This window comes from Chiloscyllium punctatum, chromosome 48 (genome assembly GCF_047496795.1).
Source record: "Chiloscyllium punctatum isolate Juve2018m chromosome 48, sChiPun1.3, whole genome shotgun sequence".
Classification (NCBI taxonomy): domain Eukaryota; kingdom Metazoa; phylum Chordata; class Chondrichthyes; order Orectolobiformes; family Hemiscylliidae; genus Chiloscyllium; species Chiloscyllium punctatum.
The window spans coordinates 43,259,380-43,279,788 of record NC_092786.1 but is presented as its reverse complement, the minus strand read 5'-3'; the positions used below and the strand labels follow the sequence as shown (position 1 = coordinate 43,279,788).

Here is a 20,409-nt window from a genome sequence, read left to right as displayed (position 1 = left end):
CCAGGTCAGTGCCCGCTTTAGAGTTTTACATTTCTAACTGCATTTCTAGGCATTAAACTTTCCACTTCAGTATCAGTTTTCATCATGTATTGTAGTTAATCATATTGCAGCCAGCACAATCGACTGCACATTCAGAACCTCACATGCCACATGCTGCCTGACCCCACTGTTGTTCAATACATCCTACAACGGGACCAATTCAGCTCCAAATAAACTGGTTTAGTCAAGATTCTACAGTTCTGTGGGAAAGAAAGTATAAGTTATCAGCTGCTGGCAATACTTATGCCAGAAGCATCAATTTGCAGATGGGGTATACTTTCAAGGCTACACTAACAGGTCAGCCAAAAGGTTTTTACCATTTCTTCCTAAGAACAGGAGGAAATCCATAAATAACAAAATCAAGTCAAAAAGGCAACCATGTAATAAACTGTGCATCAGCGATGCTTGCGTTTAGTGACTGTGCAATATTGCTTATTGCAGCAACTATGCTTTTTATTCTTTTCTTCACTCATGGAATTTGGGCATCACTGGCTAGACAGCATTTGTTGCCCGTCTCTAATTTGCCCAGAGGACGGTTAAGGGACAACCACATTGCTGTGGGTGTGGAGTCACATGTAGGGTAAGGATGGCAGTTTCCTTCCCAAGGACATCAGTGAACCAGGTGGGTTTTTGAACAATTGACACTTGATTCATGGTCATCATTAGACCCCTAATTCCAGAATTTGTTTTTTGTTGAATTCAAATTCTACCATGGCAGGGTTTGAACCCAAGTCCCCAGAGTGTTATCTGGGTCTCTTGATTAACAGTCCACCGATAATACTGATAAGGCCTTCATTCCCCCCCGAAATAAGTCTTGCATGCATGATTGTTCCGCTGTTGTTTAGAGACAAAAAAAACTGCAGATGCTGGAATCCAAGGTAGATAAGCAGGAGGCTAGGAGAACACAGCAAGTCAGACACCTCACATGCTGCCTGGCCCACTGTTGATTAATGCATCCGACAATGTAAATGGGACTAATTCAGCTCCAAATAAACTGGTTTAGTCAAGATTCCATAGTTCTGTGGGAAAGAAAGTGGCATTCGAGAAGATTTTACCTACATAACAGCCACACAACAGTCAAACCTACAGTCCAGAGTCACTCTTCACAAAATGAAAGCACAAGGGGAGAAAACAGACGTTTGCTGATATGGGGAATCACACTCCTAACAACTAAAATAAGTTTAAAAAACAAATTTGGGAAGTAATTTTGTGTTGTTTTCACAAAGAATAACTAGCTAACAGAGCAGAATGGGATGATATGAAGCTATCTTACTTGTACAGCAACAAAGTACTCCATCTTCAGGTTTGTAAGCAACCTTTTAAAATGGCTAACTTCCCTTCAAAAAAAAGATCTAAAAGTGATCATTACATTACAGAAGTGGTCACAAACCTTACTTTTCTTCAATACATTAATCAATTCTTCATATAACGTGTCCCTGTTCTTTTCAAGGAATCCGTCACATTCATATTGCACCTTGACAGAGTGAAAAACAAAAAAAAAGAGTTTATGGCGATATATTAGTTCCATAAATCTCAGCTTCCTGAGTTATCAGGTACATTGTTAATAATGAACAACTCAAGGACACTGCAGAACAACTGCCCTGACAGTGTCTTACCTTGTCAGCAAAATGCAGGATGATGAAGGCTTTACTTGACATTCGAGGCTTCTCAAAGAGAGGATTTTTATTTAAGTAATTATTCTGCAGTTTCTGAAGCCAGTTTTCCTCTGTTCCTTGCGGCAACTGTTTGATTAATATTAAAAAGAAAATCAATTTCATCTTTCCAGTTTCATGGAAACCACCTCATGAACCTTCAAGTGACTGGATCATAAAACTGCAAACTGAGACTCAGGTTCAAGAATGGAAATACAACTCAAATCATACACTCCTAAACAGCAAAACAAAACCTTTATTGTCAAAATAATATCTACCAATTTCTCTTGTCCCCCCATCATCCTTTAAGTTATACTTATTCTGGAAATGCCTCAAGGTAACTGGCCACTAAACTAGATTAGTTCTTTTGCTCTTCAGGTTTATTGACTTCTGAATGCCAAACTTTCGAAAACTGGTAAAACAATGGTATTTTGATACATATTACTAAAACATCGGCATCTCCATGGCAATATGGAAAGTTGCCTAGGTATGTCCCAAACACAAAATTCAAGACAAATACAATCTGGCTAATGCCTGCCCCAATAATTTACTTTTTGATCACCAGCAAAATTATGGAAAAGGTTGTCCACAGTGCTGTCAGGCAGCACTTGGACAGCTATAATCAGCTCATTGGTGCTCAGTTTGGGTTCTGCCAGGCCCACTCAGCTCAAACCCTCACTACAGCCTTAGTTCTAATATGGACAAAAGAGCTGGTCTCCAAAGGTGATGTGAGAGTGACTTGCCCTTGAGACAGCATGGCATTAGGGGGCCCTAGCAAAACCAGATTCAGTGAGAATCAGGAAGGAAACCCACCCCTGGTTTATGATACACTTGGCTGCCTTTTCATCTCAGTACTGGATGTCTCTTGCAGGAGTTCCTCAGGGTAGTGTAGGTTCAAACATCTTCAGCTGCTTCATTAATGAGCTTCCCTTCATCATTAGGTCAGAAGTGGGATTTTCACTCATGACTGCACCATGTTTTGCACCATTCACAACACCTCAGCAACTGAAGCAGTCGACGTCTATGGACAATAGCTGAAAATGTGTTGCTGGAAAAGCGCAGCAGGTCAGGCAGCATCCAAGGAGCAGGAGAATCGACGTTTCGGGCATCAGACTTCTTACTGAAGAAGGGCTCATGCCCGAAACGTCGATTCTCCTGTTCCTTGGATGCTGCCTGACCTGCTGCGCTTTTCCAGCAGCACATTTTCAGCTCTGATCTCCAGCATCTGCAGTCCTCACTTTCTTCCCATCTATGGACAATACCCAATTGGACAATATGGACAATAACAAGTGGTAATCAACAAATATGCTGCACAACTAGCAAATAATGACCATCTCCAACAAGAGAGAATCAAACCATTTGCCCTTGTTGCATTGCAACCTCACTAAAATGTTTAAGTAACAATCGCACCTTCCTGAGAACAGATTGGTTGTCCATCCCTTATCCCACCTCCGTTAAAATTAGGTGGTGGTGGACCCAGGTCAGTGCCTGCTTTAGAGTTTTACATTTCTAACTGCATTTTTAGGCATTAAACTTTCCACTTCAGTGTCAGTTTTCATCATGTATTGTAGTTAATCATATTGCAGCCAGCACAATTGACATGATTGAATCCCCCACCATCAACATCCTGGAGATTACCCTTGAGCAGAAACTGAATGGGACTAGCCATATGAACAATGTGGTTGCAACAGCACATCAGAGAGTAGAATTCTGTGGCGAGTAAATCATCGCATGATTCCCTGATGTCTGTCTACCAGCTATAGGAGTGTGATGGATTACTCTTCACTTTACCTGAATGGGTGCAGCTCCAACAACACTCAGGAAGCCTCATATCTTCCAGCACTTAACTGACATCCCTCTCATCAGCTTCAATGTTCACTCCCTTAACCATCAACATACAATGGTAGCTGTGTGTACCATCTACAAAATGCACTTCAGAAAATCGTTGCAGTTCCTTTGACAGCACCTTCACCTTCTTCTTGTTAGAAGGACAAAGACAGCAGATGCTTGGGGACATCCTCAGATCCCATCCAAGCTGCTCACCATCCTGATTTGGAATTATATTGCTGTTCTGGGTGTAGGTTTGCTCGCTGAGCTGGAAGGTTCATTTTCAGACGCTTCACCACCATACCAGGTAACATCATCAGTGAGCCTCTGAATGAAGCACTGGTTGTACAGCCCGCTTTCTATTTTTGTGTTTAGGTTTCCTTGGGTTGGTAATGTCATTTCCTGTAGTGACATCATTTTCTGTGGGGACGTCATCTTCTGTTCTTTTTCTTAGGGGGTGGTAAATGGGATCCAAGTCTATGTGTTTGTTGATACAAACAATACATTGGACAGGCAGGCAGAAAACTAGCCACCAGGATACATGAACATCAACATGCCACATGTCACAAGTATTCTTACATATAGATGAGGAAGGATACCGCATCAACTAGGACAACACAGCCATCCTAAGAAAAGCCACACAGAGACACACATGGGAATTCCGAGAAGCATGGCATTCCAACCGGCACTCTATCAACAAACACATTTACTTGATCTCTTTTTCCACCCCCTATGAAAAATAACAGGAAATGGCATTGCCACAGGAAATGATGTCACCACAGGAAACGACATCACCAACCTACAGAAACCTGAACACAGAAATAGAAAATGGACCATACCACCAGTGCTTCTTCCGGAGGCTCACTGATGATGTAACCTAGTATGGTGACAAAACGTCTGAAAACACATCTTCCAGCTCAATAAGCAAACCTACATCCAGAACCTCAACCTGAGCTACAAACCTTCTCAAAAACATGCTAATATTGCTGATCCTTTACAGTCATTGGATCAAAATCCAGGAACTTCCTTCCTAACAGCACTGAGGGCTCCCTATGCACCAAGGACTATTGTAACATGTTAATGGCATGTTTATTAAGATAGGGCATGGGGAATTATTTAATCAAGAACTACATTACATATAAAGACTGCTGGGACATGAGAGTAGTAGGTCAGGGTTAGACCCGTGCTCTCTAAATAAATAAATCATCCAGAAAGGGATCTGTGTTTACTTCATGATCTAGCATGTGATCTGACACCACTTGATCCACTACATTTGTGATCAGAGTTCCTCAGGTGTATTTCTAATTGCATCCTGAAGGATCTGTTTCAGCCAAATGCTCATAAATAACAGGCAATTATGTAAACTTTTCATTCTTACCAGGCACTCCTCATCCAATAGCTCCAGTATGCCCATCTTAGCTTCTATCAAATCAATGCAAGGTTGGTTGTCATTGAATTCTATCAGTGCCCATGGAATGTCTTCTTTCATGTATTCATCTTGCTCCAGTTTAAACACATGCTGCAGAGATTTTATATCTGAAGTGTTAAATTTGCATTTAATTTTCATTAATGTTAAGATAATCTTACAGATGATGGTAGAGGACAGAAATGCAACAGTTTCCAATCCACAAACTTGGTTGAAGTTATATCCCAAAATGATGAACATGCAATAGAATGTATTGGCAGCATGCTATTTAATTACTCACCAAGTTAAATTGTTGCTGTAGTTTTTCATTGGCATAATTAATACAGAACTGTTCAAAGCTATTCACATCAAAGGTTTCAAACCTGAATGAATAGGAAATAATGATTTTGCTTCTACTTTATATACATTTAATCGAAACAACAAAATCGGTTCATCATCCTGAAGGTACAATGATGTATTTATAGTTTGGATCAAAACTAAATGTTGTAGATTCTAGGTTTAAGTCTGTGTCTGCCATGAGTTCAGTCACAGCAGTAATACTGTCAAACCCAGTGCCTAGTTTATGGAAGAGAAAATAAATCATAGAGCATTTAAACTCTATAATAATTCAGACTGAGTGAAAGAAAAGTTACCACAGCCCTACCAGGCCAATCTCTCAGTACAGAGAGAGACAACTGGTGGAGGTTTAACTGGAGGGTCACCACATCTCAGGTAAGGGGAGAGATTGAGAGGGAGAATCCTTCATTGTAGCCTCAAGCTGGTGCAGGAATTGAACTCATGCTGTTAGCATCACTCTGAATTACAAACCAGTCATCTAGCTAAGTGAGCCAACCTTAAAATTGGGAATACACAAGAGACCAGGAGTAGAGGAGCTCAGGCATTGTAGAGGATTGGAGGGCTGTAGGACATACACACAGATTGGGAGGAACTTGAAGTGAGAATGACAATTTTAGAAGTCTAGCTGTTGCTTGGCTGGTAGGTAGTGAGGGTGAGCGCACACAGGGACAATGCAGAAAACCAATCTGTAGGCACAGTGACCCCAATTGGCTTGCGAATTGCCTATGTAACAATTCCATGTCTGCCTGAAGCCCAAATTGAAATCTCTCCTTTTCAGTTGTAGGTTCAGCATGGATCAGTGAACGTTTTGTTAGAAAATGCAATTAGATCAGCTTTGGATCAGAAATAATGGCGAAATGGTGCTGTCCCCAACTGAATAGGTTCCAGATTCTATCCAGTGAAATATATGGTGAATGACACCTGGATAAAGCACCCATTAGTATTCACTGAACCGAAGGCAGCACCCTCTGCAGATTTTGAAGGGAAAGAAAAATCACTTCCTTTCTCTACTTATTGTTGAGCACCTTCTTGGTAGATTTGCATTTGGATTGCCTGTTATTAATCAGCAGTAACAAACTCAAAATAGGACATGGCATTACCGCCTTGGGAAAATCACTGGGTCTTTACTTCAAGGGCCTACCAACAAGAATCCATAGGACTAATCATTTTCAGGTTTATTAATGGCAAGTCCCACGGCATAAATAAGATCCTAGATACCAATCTAGATTTGAACCAGTTTGTGTGCATGCTTTCCTGGAAAGTCCCTTCCTGCCCCAGTCCACAAAAATATTCATGGCTGCTGCTGTCACTGTCCCAATACACTACCTTAGCCACCTGAATTTCCTGAGCTATGTCGACGTGGCCAACTATTGATAGGTCTCAATCCAGTTCAACTGCACTGGAGTGTCTGCTGGCAATTCACTGGCCACACGTAAACCAAGTAGGACCTCAAAATCAGAGGTACCTTTGTCCTTAGACTCTGGGCAACAGACCTGTCATGCTCTCAATCACCCAACCAGAAAAGTGAACTCCACTGTGAAAAGATAGATTCTCAACTTCATGTTTCTTTATACATAAAACAATAAGGTAATGCAGTTTTCACTCATCCATGAACATTTTAAACTTAAGCTAAATCTTTGTCGTCGTAACATCAGCTAAATAGATATAAATGGGGAGGCAATGGCTGAGCAGTAATACCGCTGGACTGTTATTCTAAAGACCTAGGTGGTGTTCTGAGGACCTGGGTTCAAATCCTGCCATGGCAGATGGTGGAACTTGAGTGCAACAAAAGTCCAGCGATGACCACAAAAATCACTAGCTGATTGTCAGAAAAACTCATCTGGATCACTAATATCCTTTAAGGAACTGTCACTCTTACCTGGGCTGGCTTACATGTGGCTCCAGATCCACAGCAATATGGTTGACTCTTTATTGCCTTCTGGGCAATTAGGGATGGGTAATAAATTCTGGCTTAGCCAGTGATGCCTTCATCCCATAAATAACTAAAAAAAAAATTTAAAGTGCCCAGAGCAACAACTGACACTTTGCTGCAAAACAAACAGAACAATATTTGATGCTTTTACCCATAAATGTCCAGAACGCCAATAAATGTATGCTTCTTGCCAGAAAACTGCAAAGCCTTGTTGATGTGATCCACAATGCAGCTGAACAGATGAGCATAGATGTGTTTAGCCAAAGCATCTCTGGCATTGATTGCTTGACCCTTGGTCATGGGTTTGATCACAGTGTCTGAGGTAGTAGCAATTTTTCTGTGGCACAGTCCATGAGCCATCTCCTCCAGCTTGATCCCCAAAAGTTCAGAAAATACTTTCAGATGATCATCATCACGCTGTTTAGAGGAATACAAGAAAGACTAATGAAGATAATGACAGATTAATTCTTAAAATTAAATATTCAGTTGCTATACATACTCTTATTCCTTAGTAATTAGCTAAAATATTGTGTAAAAGTTCTGTGTTGATAGCCACTATTGACATAGCACAAACAATTCATAGAACAGTCAGCAGAGCACTGAAAGAGACCATTCAGCCCATCATGCCTGTGCCTCTCCCAATTAATCCCACTGACCCCACTTTTCCCTTAGACCTGCAAACATTCTCTTGTTTATTCACATATCCCATGTATTTCAGAAAGTTATCACTGAAAATATTTTCACCACACTGCTCATAACTTGTCGAGTTGAAAATAAAGCCTGACTTGCCCTGGCTGTGTTTACTAATTACATAATTCAGTGACTTTTACGTATCAACTTTCTTACCAGAGGAGAGAGATTCTCCCAGTCTGCTCTGTCAAAAACATTCATTAGTTTTGAACACCTCCATTAAAAGGCTTTTCGCTGCTCAATTGGGATCAAGCTTTTTTTTTTAAGATTACTTAGTGTGGAAACAGGCCCTTCGGCCCAACAAGTCCACACTGACCCTCCAAAGAGCAACCCACCCAGACCCATTCTTCACCTAACAATACAGGCAATTTAGCATGGCCAATTCACCTGACCTGCACATTTTTGGGCTGTGGGAGGAAACCGGAGCACCCGGAGGTAACCCACGCAGACACGGGGAGAATGTGCAAACTCCACACAGACAGTTGCCTGAGAGCGAGAATTGAACCCGGGTCTCTGGCGCTGAGAAGCCGTAGTGCTAACCATTGTGCCACCGTGCCGCCCTTAATTTCTCCACATAATTTCAATCCCTCACCTCCAGTATCATTCTGCTAAATCTCTTTAGTATTACCTTTGCAATCGATTATTTTGCTCATGTGTTATAGTCATAGAGTCATAGAGATGTACAGCACAGAAACAGACCCTTCGGTCCAACTTGTCCATGCTGGCCAGATATCCCAACCCAATCTAGTCCCATTTGCCAGCATCCAGCCATATCCCTCAAAACCCTTGCTAATCATATACCCATCCAGATGGCCTAATGGTATTATCTCTGGACAATTAATTCAGAGACCCAGGTAATGTTCTGGGGATCCTGGTTCAAATCCTATCACGGCAGATTGTGGAATTTTAATTCAATAAAAATCTGGAATTAAAAGTCTGATGACTATGAATCTATTGTTATATGGTTGGAAAAACCAGTCTGGTACACTAGTATCCTTTAGGGAGGGAAACGGCTGTTCTTACCTCATCTGGCTTACACGTGACTCCAGACCCACAGAAATGTGGTTGACTCTTAACTGCCCTCTGGGGCAGTGAATGCTGGTCTAGCCAGCAACACCCTCATCCCAGGAATGAAGAAAGAAAACAATAGAAGCAGATTGAATACAATCAAATACAGTGTTAAAGTTGTTGGTATAGAATATATCTCAATTTTGATCTGTAGGAGTTCAAGATATGAACAAAAACACAGAAAATATAATTCAGTGATGTGTCATTGTTTACTTGAAGTTACAGCCTTCCATTGTGTATTTATTCTGTTCGTGAGTTGCACTACAAGACCTAACAAATACTGAAGATTTGAGAGCCATATCTTACTTTGACTGAGGATTTGTCATCACCCACAGCTTTTATTCCAACGTTTCCCAGGTGCAGAATCCCTGCCAACACTTTGAAGATATCCATCTGAAAGTCTTTGTTCAAGCCTGCAACATAGGTTTTGTTTTTAGGTAAGTACACCCAAGACAGTTTAGAGGAAGCTCTCTGTTGAAAGCTGAAGCGAGACAAATGTCTACCACCCAGAAGGACAACAGCAATAGATGTACGGGGACACCATCACAGGGAAGTTCCTCTCCAAGTCAAACACCATCCTATCTCGGAACTACTTTGTTGTTCCTTTACTGCCACTGAGTCAAAATCCTGGGACTGCCTCCCTAACAGCACTGTGGGTATAACTACGCCACATGGACGGCAATATTCCAGGAAGGCAGCTCACACCATCCTCACTCAGGCTAATAGGAATGGGCAATAAATGCTTGCTTAGCCAGAGGCACGCACATCTTTTGAACAAGTCTTTTAACAACAAAAAAAGAATCAGGTGAAGGGAAGTGTATACATCACACTAAATAAATTTTAACAAGGAACAAGGAAAATTCTATTGTAGATATATTCCATATGGGAAGGATCAACTTTAGGCTTAAACATTTCAAAGTTCGTTAGTTAAACTTTAATCCCACTGTTATTAATTATGAAGTATTGCAGGGCTAATCTTTAATTCCCTTATTAAATCTGATTTTCTCTTTAGAATGGGGTATGTTCAAAGAGGCCCTATTGGAGCATAAGACTGTCCTCTCATTAGAGAGAGGTGACTGATGGTGGTTTAATCTGAGGGTTATCACACCTCAGGTGATAGGAGAAGTTGAGTTCCTTCATGGTAACCTCAGCTGACGCAGGAACTGAACCCACATTCTTGGCATTACTCTGCATCACTAACAAGCCATCCAGCCAACTGAGCTAACTCTGCCGTGAATACAGATAGTAACACAGCCATTGGAGAAAATTTGAGATATGGTTACTTACCCAGTAGCGAAAATGTTTTTTGTGTTTCAATGAAGTCAGTTTGGTCGTTAATACCATCAATCACAGTATTCCCTCCCATGTTCACGTAACTGAAGTTCTCTGCAGGAGCTGGGGATATTTTAACATATTGAATCAAACGTTGAGCAAGACAGCTGTTGATTAAAAAGGCTTATGGCACTGAAAATCACTTGGTCAAAAACAAGCAAACACAGACTCAGTCTTATTCTCTCCTCATAGGTGCATCTGATTCACAGCACTGTGATCGCCAGCATGGGTAAAGGAATGGCACAAGTCCTGAATCTACTGACAAGAAAACTGAAAGAACTGTGAATGCTGGAAATCAGAAACAAATCCAGAAATTGCTGGAAAAACTCAGCAGGTCTAGCAACATCTGTGGAGAGAAAACAGAGTCAAATATTTTGGGTCCAGTAACCCTTCTTCTGAACTTGTGCTGTTAGCATCAATTTGATCCAACAGGTCATCCAGCCAACTGATACCTCACGGCTGATTTGTTGGTGCCATGTATATTTTTGCATACTTGTTATAATCGGGAGTTACAGATAGCGATCGTAGAGGCTCCAATTTCCTTTCCATTACAAGGCTGGCCAGAATTCATTCCCACTCTGGCTGGCTGCCATTTTCTGAAATAAATTATAAGTTGTTGCTCAATCTGTTGGGTCAAAAAATGTTGCGCTGGAAAAGCACAGCAGGTCAGGCACCATCCAAGGAGCAGGAGAATCAACGTTCCGGGCATAAGCTTCATCATTCCTAATGAAGGGCTTATGCCCGAAACGTCGACTCTCCTGCTCCTCGGATGCTGTCTGTCCTGTTGTGCTTATCTAATACCATACTTTTAGTCTCTGATCTCCAGCATCTGCTGTCCTCACTTTCTCCTGCTCACACATACCTTCCTTGGCCATTGATTCCTAGAGTGGGACTCAAACCCAGAGCATCTAGATGAGAGAGATGCTACTCACAAGAACAGTACAATATTCAGACTGTAAAGCTCTTAAGGTAACAGATTTTCTTGAGACAGAAAGCTATTAATATACCTACCTAATTTCAGATGCTTGAACTCAGGTCGATCTGCAGAAGCACAAAGCTGGTAGAATATGTGGTAATTTCTTTCATTTTCAGCCTAGATTTATTAAATAGATATTGTAATCCAATTATAATAGGGTCAAATACAACTACAGCACTGATAATGAACTGACATTAAATATCTAGAGGACCACATTTCCAATGCACTTAAAATAAGATTATTGTGGAGATGTAGGATACAGACTTTAACAAGCAATAGTAACCAATGTTACAATTTAAAGTAGTGGACAAAGCGATGTTATCTAATTGGAGCTTCCCCCAATATCCTATTTCAATCAGCATGTTGGCCCTGTTAAATTCAGCACTGTTCAACTTGTATAGCTTTTAGAAAAAAAAGAATTAAATTAGATCCATTGCTGGAGATCACAGATACCTCAAAATATTAACAAATAATCAACTGCTCATTATACACAAAGACCAGTTAGCTCTTCAAGTCTGCTCCACTGTTCTAGAGTCTGGTTGAACATCTACCTCAACATCATCATCTGCTGCTATCTATATGTCCTTTGATGTTATTAGTATCTAGAAACATATCGTTCTTTGTCATGAACATACTCAAAGTCAGAGGATACATGGTCAACTGGAGTAGAGAATTCAAAGGTTCTAAACCTTCTGAGTGAATAAATCCCTCCTCATCTTGGTTCTAAATGGTTTGTCCCTTATTCTGAGACTGTGTTCCATAGTTCTGAATCTCCTCCCTGATACTGCAAGAGAAACAATGAGAATATGGGCCTGGTCTCCTTAAGATCTCCTTGCAGGGCAGTAAGTATTCTTCTTCATTCAGTTTTGTTTTGAAATTGATCTAGTTAATCTGGGTGACTAGAATCTGCCTCGATGTTGTTTATTTTGGTGAGAGGATAATGGTATGGCAATAATGGACCAGATGATTTTGGGTTCAGTAACAAAGTAAGGGTACTCACTATTGACCTTGAAAAAAGCTACCAATAAAGAGATGGTATATTCTGTGGTATGGCTTTGTCCTATCCCAAGGACAGATCAACTCTGGTACCATGTAAAAAGGATCTCTTTGCATCCAGCAACAGTGATATCAGCAAGCAGGTAAGCAGCCAATTAGATTGAAGCATTCACAGACAGCAAACCAAGAGGTTAAAATCACTTAAAGTCTTGAACTTTTAATAATTTATTTCTCTATTTAAAAAATAAATTATAATTGGATAATCCAAAGATTATTTTTTAAACCCATGTTTTAAAAATTGTGTGAATTTGTTTTGGAATCATTTGAAATTCCACAAACATAAAAATTAAATCTTGCTGAAAAGAGAGGCATATTGTTAGAACTTTTCATCTTGTGCTCCTCAGGAAAAATGCAAGAATGGCAAATTTCAAATCACCAAACCAACTTATTTGACAGGAAACAAGTTGCTGATATGAAAATTGGCATTCTTGCATTTGTCCTGATTTTCAAATCCAGTACTACAAGCCAAAGTCGATATAAAAATTATGTTTGAAAGCTATGAAGGATGCTCAGCAGTAATTACGATGCATGAACACTATTAAACAGAGTTGTATCTCAATGAAGAAGATAGAACATTTCCAAGGGTTTTTTTTACAGCAAGGCTAACAACCAAGAGTGGATGTTCCCATCAAGTCAATTGGATCTCTGCTGATTTACAAGAGAAAAATCACACAACACCAGGTTATAATTCAACAGGTTTATTTGGAAGCACTAGCTATTGGAGTGCTGCTCCTTCACCAGGAGCTGTGAGAATAACTGTGCTATATTGCTAACAGCAATCTAAGTTTGTTCAATATATTATTTCAGATGTATGGCACTGAAATCTTTTGCTGTAAATTCTGTGTCTAATGGTCCTGCTCCACACCACCTGATGAAGGAGCAGTGCACCAAAACCTAGTGCTTCCAAATAAACCTGTTGGACTATAACGTGGTGTTGTGAGATTTTTAACCTCAATTTACAAGAGGGCAGCGAGTGAGTGGGATGCCTAAAAGCACACCTTTTGCAGAAACATGGAACCAGCAACAGCGACATCTGAATGTCTCTGTTCTTCAATGCATATGTAGATACTAGAAGTGACTGTTAGTTTCAATGTTATAACGATAGCCAATGCTGACAGTTTCGCTGTCATTACCAACACAAAATCTGAGACAAACATCATCCAATAACCCTGAGCAAAAGTGCACATGATCATCAGCTACCTGGACATTCCTTGCAAGTCACTTTGTGCAGTAACCCATTTCCCGTCTCTCCCAAGCCTGTCCACCATTTACAAGGCCCAAGTAATTCCTGATAAAGAGCTTATGCCCAAAACATTGATTCTCCTGCTCCTTGGTTGCTACCTGACCTGCTGTGCTTTTCCAGCAACACACTCTCGACTCTGATCTCCAGCATCTGCGGTCCTCACTTTCTCCCACTGTGATTGAATACTCCCCATTCGCCGAGATGTATGCAGCACCAACAACATTCAAGAAACTTAACACAATCTAGGACAAAGAAACTCACTTGATAGATAACATTTCCACCACTTTCAACATTCATCCTCATCTTGGTTCTAAATGGTTTGTCCCTTATTCTGAGACTGTGTTCCATAGTTCTGAATGACCCCCCCCACCCCAAGTGCACAACATTGTGACTTGGAAGTACATCACTTTCACGGAGTCAAAATCCTGGAACACCCATCCTACACCCATGGACTTCAGCAGTTCAAGAAGGCAACTCACCACGTTTTCCAGGGCAAGTAAGAATAGGCAAAAAATGTTGGCGCAGCCAGCAATGCCCACATCCCATGAATGGACATTAAAGAAAAGAATGAGTGACTGATGTGGTGTAGAATAGCAAAAGTTAATCTACTAAAGAAAAGACAATTTTTTTTCAATTGTAAATGTGTTTAGCTGACTGTAACAGAAGGTCAAGAAATGAACATATTTTAGAACCACAATATTACTCTTTGCTAAATGCAATTCTTACCTGAAATACCACCCTTGATTTTTCCAGTAAGTAAGTTCTCATATTTGCACCAATGATTCGATACTGGTTATTAAAACTGATCTCTGTGTATTTACCAAAACGGCTACTATTGTCATTTCGTGTTGTCTTTGCATTCCCAATAGCCTGGAAACAAAAACAGTGTTACAGCCGTCTGGAGGTAAAACAGAGTACAAGGACAGTGCAACCAAATTACCTACAAATAATTAGCAGTGACATTAACACTAAAAAATGTTATGGAAATGTTATTTCTCCATTTCATTGAAAGAATGCTAGAGTTAAGGCTAAAATTTACAAATGAAAGAATGTCAATTTAACAATTTTCACAATTGATAAATTCATTTAAATAACTTCAGATTAAAGTTGAATTTAAATCATGCAAAAAGACATCTGTATAATGAAAAGTTGTTTAATTTATATTGGATAAATTTTGAAATTTAGCAAGGAAAAAGCGACCTTGAATTAAAGTTAGAGAAATATTGCATTGTGAAGATTTTAACTATAACAACATATAGACAGGGATATTTATCCTATCACTGTCAACTATAAACCTAAGTTTCACTACTTTTTTGTAATACAGAACTGTATATCTTGTACATTGACTGTATGATTATTTATCACTATACAGCAAGCAAATAGATAATGCCGACAATTGAAACTAATAGCAATAGCTCTTGATTGTCTAAAAATTAGCCAAACAAAACTTCAGAAGTTGAAATATTACACATTATAAATGGAGGAGATAGCTTAGAATAATTTCAGAACTGTAAGTAACTACAGAATGGGGACGATGGTTATAATTACTTTAAAGGAGAATGTGAGATGCTGGAGATCAGAGTTGAAAAGTGTGGTGTTGAAAAAGCATAGCAGATCAGGCAGCATCTGAGGAACAGGAGAATCGACGTTTCGGGCATACGCTCTTCATTAGGGATTGTTTTTAATCAACCTGATTGGGTATGATATGAAACATTTCAAGACAGACAGAACTTGAACTTGGACCTTCTAGTCCAGGCAGATGGTTCTATGTTTAATTCTCATAGCCGTGTTTTGAGCATTTTCCCAGGTATCACGTTTCTTAACTATTACAAACTACTTTGCTGCTTCTTACCTCTGTTATAGGATTTGATGCAAGGACTTTATCTTCTACACAAGCCTTGCTACTGGACTTACTAACAGTAGCAAAATACCTCATCGCATATCGAGCAGACACAGTCTTCCCTGCACCCGATTCTCCACTTACAATAATAGACTGGTTTCTATTCTTCCTTCAAAGACAAAGAAAGAAGACATTATACATCAGATCTACAAATAAAACCTAACTTATCTTGATTTCAGTTCATTTATTGTCATCACATATATTGAGATACAGGGAACAGTGTTGTTTTAGAGTCATAGAGTCATACAGCAGGAAAACAGATCCTTTGGTCCAACCAGTCCATGCCAAACATAATCCCACATTAAAACTAGTCTCTACAAACCTTTCCCATTCATGTCCTTATCCAAACGTCTTTTAAACATTGTAACTGTATCCACATCCATCACTTCCTCAGGAAGTTCATTCCACATGTGAACCACCTATTGTGTAAAATTTTGCTCCTCGTGCATTTTTTAAAATCTCTCCCATCTCACCTTAAAAATGCATGCCCTAGTCTTGAAATACCGCATCCTAGGGAAAAGACAACTACATTAATTTTATCTAAACCCCTCATTATCTTATAAACTTCTATAAAGGTTGCCTCTCAACCTCCTACATTCCAGTGAAAGACATCACTGTCTTTCTTTAGAACTTAAACCTTCCATACCCGGTAACATCCTAGTAAATCTCTTCTGAATTCTCTCCAGTTTAATAATATCCTTCCTAGAAGTGTAGTCTACAGGCAGATCATACCATACTAAAGTTTATTTAAAATAAAAACTAAAAGTAAAAACTGCTTCTCTGCTGCTGAAGAGTTTAAAAAGGTTAAAGATTGACAAGAAAATAACCTATGACATCGGACCATTAAACTATACCATCAGCAGCATAATTAAAATAATGGTATTTTAATTAGCTTTAAATGCTTATGATTTGAAATAAAAATGGAGTCAAATTATTTTTGACTTTGAATCAAAGTTTATTCAATAACTGGTTTCTTTATTATGAGTATTATTTTATCCCCAAATGGATGGTTTCTGTGCCATGGACCTAGTATGAGATTAACAAACGGTTCCCACAGATTATAATGAAACAAACCACAGATGTTAAATATTCCCTACACATTATTAAAAGACAACATATATCTTGGTACAAACATTGAAACTGGTTCACTTATATTTTAAAACAAGTTTAAAAATGTAGCTTGTGGTAAAGTTCATGCAAAAATCCTCTAATTACATATAACTCCTGTCTATATTATACAGAGTTAGGTACTTCAAATGAATTGATTCATGTTTGTACAAAAACAATGCATGCAGGAGTATAGTGAAATCTTAAAGCATTAGATATGCAGCTAAGGAAACACTATTAACCCTTCTCTCAAACTTCCCAAGCAGAAACATAATATTCATTGATCTTTTTGCTCCTGACACGTTCAGTAAATATTTTAGAAAGCTCAAAAACCTGTATGGACCTCTAAATACACAATGTCCAAGATGAATGATTATATCCTGACAATGGTTGTTTTCATAAGCCCCTTCCTGCAAAATAGAAGATGTAATGTTTAATAACAGGGTCAGCCAGGTAGACATCATAAAAAATGAGTTCCCTGATTGGACCAAATTAACAGACCCAATCAGGGAGCCCTGACTGACAGATATAAACAGGAGTGGAGTGTCAGAGGTTAATTGACATAGAGCTGGCTCCGTGTAAATAAAGGGTGATTTGGTGATGGGATACCAGCCTTTGTGGAATTACTTCACCAACTTCTTTTAACTGTCTATGCACATAATAATCATTTATCCCTGCTGTTGCCCAGGTCTATCTCAAGATGATTTTTTTTCCTGTCTCAATCACAATGCGGCAACAGAAAGATGTCAACAGATTTGAACAACACATCCTGCACTTTTAGCAGAAACTAAACTACACAGTTAACTAAATTACATCCTGACATATTCAACATTTCAACTATTTCATCATTTGAGCAGAAAACCACAAGCTATTCTGTTGTTATGGACCAGACCAAACCCCTCAAAACATGTCAAGGGGATAGCCTAGACCCAAACCTTTTTTCTTATTTTAAAGTGCCAAGTGTTATGTTCCAGGTGCAATTTAATTGCTCAAACTATCAGACCTGAAGCAAAACACACCTTATTCATGCACAACAGTTAAACTACAACAAAAGAAAGTATGGAATACCTCTATTTAAAAACTTAACAGAGCAATAGATTATTCAACTACTAAACAGTAACTGTTCCAATATAGTAACATGCTATAAACAGACCCTCGGCAAAGGCAAATTCAGTAAAATAGATAGTCTCACATGCAATTCTAGCAACAGGAAGAGAAACTGTAGCAAAGAGAGAGACGGAGATGTAGCAGCTTTCACAACCCCAACATCGACTGAAAGCTAAAGAAACAATTCTGGTTCTGTGGGAGCTTGACCCCACCCATTCAGGCTGCTTCTATTGTTCCAACATTTTTTAAAAAAAGGTCTTACAAGTGGCTTATTTTACCGGCTTGAAGTAGACTCATCACCACCTCTGTCTCAATGTCTCTTCATAAAAAAGAACAGGACAAAATACACCTCTTAAAGCCATAATATTATCACACAATGAATAAAAAGAAAGCAAAATTTGAATAAAGAGAGACTAGGTTAAAAATCAACAGGACAATGGTATCTTACAATAAAGGTAGCAGAGCTTTGGATAAAGAGGCAGAAGATGAATGACCAGAGAAGCTGCAAGATAATTGAATCTTGAAGGAATAAGACTTTGGATGAGTGTTTCGGCAGCAGATTGTCTGACCTTAGAGTGAAACTAAGTGGTAGACTGAACTTTCAAAGTGGAGAGGAGACAGAACCAGAAGCTATGGTTGCACACCTGAGTACTGTGTGCAGTTTAAGGATATGGGACAGGCCATTTAGGACTAGAGATGAGGAAACATGCTTTCATTCAGAAAGGAAAACCATTCCTGAGGAAGGGCTTTTGCCCGAAATGTAGATTCGCCTGCTCCTTGGATGCTGCCTGACCTGCTGCTCTTTTCTAGCACCACACTCTCGACTCTAATCTCCAGAATCTGCAGTCCTCACTTTCACCCAGAGAATGCTGAGCCTGTCTCAGAAAGTTGTTAAGTCCAAAATATTGAATGTTCAGAATTAGTTGCTTAGTGTTAATGTGACCAAATGGTATGGACAGAAAGCTGAAACAGGGCTACTGAATTAAACGATCAGCCATAGCCATATTGAATGGCGGAGCAAGCTTGAAGGTACTTGCAGTTTAAAATTTGAAGGCACAAGTGACTGAAACCTACTGGGATGCTCGATATAGGAACTCTAGAACGAGAATTATATGAATAATATGTTGTATATTGTACCAGTATGTAATTTGGGTAATATATTTAGCCATTTTGTTTTGTTTCAATTTATAAATGGAACATTTTGTGGTTAATTGAATAACATTTCTGCTGAATGTTTAAAAATCTTTGAATTTTTATGATAAGTGGGTATTTTGGTTCATTCTATTTTATCTTAATTTCTTTCATTAACAAAATTCTGTTTTATTGTTATAGCAAATCCTGTAGTATTGTGTGCTTCTGGTTCAGTGAGGGAACACATTGTTAACTCCAAACAGATCAAAATATGATCTATTAAACTAGTAAATCTATTAAACTTCAGCTGAGACCAGAACAATATTGAATAGGTTGGGAAAACTGACCTGGCCATTTGTTTGTAAGCTTCTTCGGACACAGCAAAGATATGAGGATCCATATCGCCCATATTCTGCCCACTGTAGGCATGGATGATGGCATCTCCATAGATTGGTATTTCTTTGTAAGGGTTAATAGCCACAAGAATAATACCTAAAGTTTTTTAAAAAGTCAACAGTTATCATAGTCTAAAATCATCGTGTTAGTCAAATGACAATTTCCAAAAAAGTGTGTTGTGATATCTGCTGTGGGTTCATTTCATACCACAGTAAGTGTAGATGAGTTTGGAATCCACAAAGCGCACTTTGAGATTATGCAAAACTGCAGGCTCATGGAGATAGCTGAGTGCCGTGAGGTCATTTTCACCCACCAGTATGTCTGGATTTCGGAGAGGTGGCAGTTGTATCTTAACAGGATCAACTGGATACTCCAATTCCTAAAATGTTCAAATTAAATGAGAAAAACAGAGCATATGAGACGTACTTTTTAAAAAAAATGCAACTATTCAACACTGAAGTCAATTAGGCTACACACAACGGAGGAATCAATACACTGGGAAACTAGTTATTTTGGTAGCATATACAGCGGCATGTATAGCATTTCTTTATTACCAGACATGGTGCCATGTTCTACTTTATCATTAAAGAATGGGAAATATTTAAACAGTATACGCAGATGAATGCTGTGTAGTAACAATATTAAGGCACCAAAATGTGAGTAAGGCCATATCATTTATTTACTTATTTTTATTCTTTTGCATGGTACAAACTTCCATAAGCAACAATCATATTATATCAACACCATTCATCTCAGACCCCAGTGTTGTTTGTTAACTACAGCACAAAGGTACATTGGCAAACACACAAGAAAAAGTACTCGGATCGATTTATAAGGCAATGAGTAAGGAAGTAAAATATCTGTTCCTCATTGAATGGAACAGAAATTAGTCTTTACAATTGGCTAATAGGTTACAGAAAAATATTTAAAGTATGTCTGCTGGGCAAATTTAGCAAAACTGGGAGCACCGACATTCAAATTAAATTCAAGCAGTCCATATAACAGTAAAGCTAATTCAATTTAATTCAATTCATCTTAGCTTATTCTCTGGGCTGGACAAATTAGAAATTTAAAAAATGTGAACTATGTCTACACCCACATTGTCTTTGTCTATGAATGATTGAAGTTAAATAAAGGAAAGCAAGAGGTTTAACCTGTTTGACTGCCATTTGCGTATTTATATATTAGTA

General features: G+C 39.0%; 1 protein-coding gene across 1 annotated transcript in view; it reads right to left on the bottom strand.

Annotated features, from left to right (window-relative positions):
• myo5c (myosin VC) overlaps window positions 1-20,409 on the bottom strand; it is a 94,749-nt gene that overhangs the window by 55,068 nt on the left and 19,272 nt on the right. Inside the window, exons 3-14 of the mRNA XM_072565074.1 lie at window positions 19,427-19,598; window positions 19,171-19,315; window positions 15,431-15,587; window positions 14,305-14,448; window positions 11,315-11,396; window positions 10,259-10,366; window positions 9,278-9,384; window positions 7,365-7,630; window positions 5,225-5,306; window positions 4,897-5,037; window positions 1,656-1,781; window positions 1,430-1,513 (exon numbers count right to left, since the gene is read on the bottom strand). Of these exons, the coding sequence (XP_072421175.1) occupies window positions 1,430-1,513; window positions 1,656-1,781; window positions 4,897-5,037; window positions 5,225-5,306; window positions 7,365-7,630; window positions 9,278-9,384; window positions 10,259-10,366; window positions 11,315-11,396; window positions 14,305-14,448; window positions 15,431-15,587; window positions 19,171-19,315; window positions 19,427-19,598 (1,614 nt within the window). The remainder of the gene's footprint in view (window positions 1-1,429; window positions 1,514-1,655; window positions 1,782-4,896; window positions 5,038-5,224; window positions 5,307-7,364; window positions 7,631-9,277; window positions 9,385-10,258; window positions 10,367-11,314; window positions 11,397-14,304; window positions 14,449-15,430; window positions 15,588-19,170; window positions 19,316-19,426; window positions 19,599-20,409) is intronic.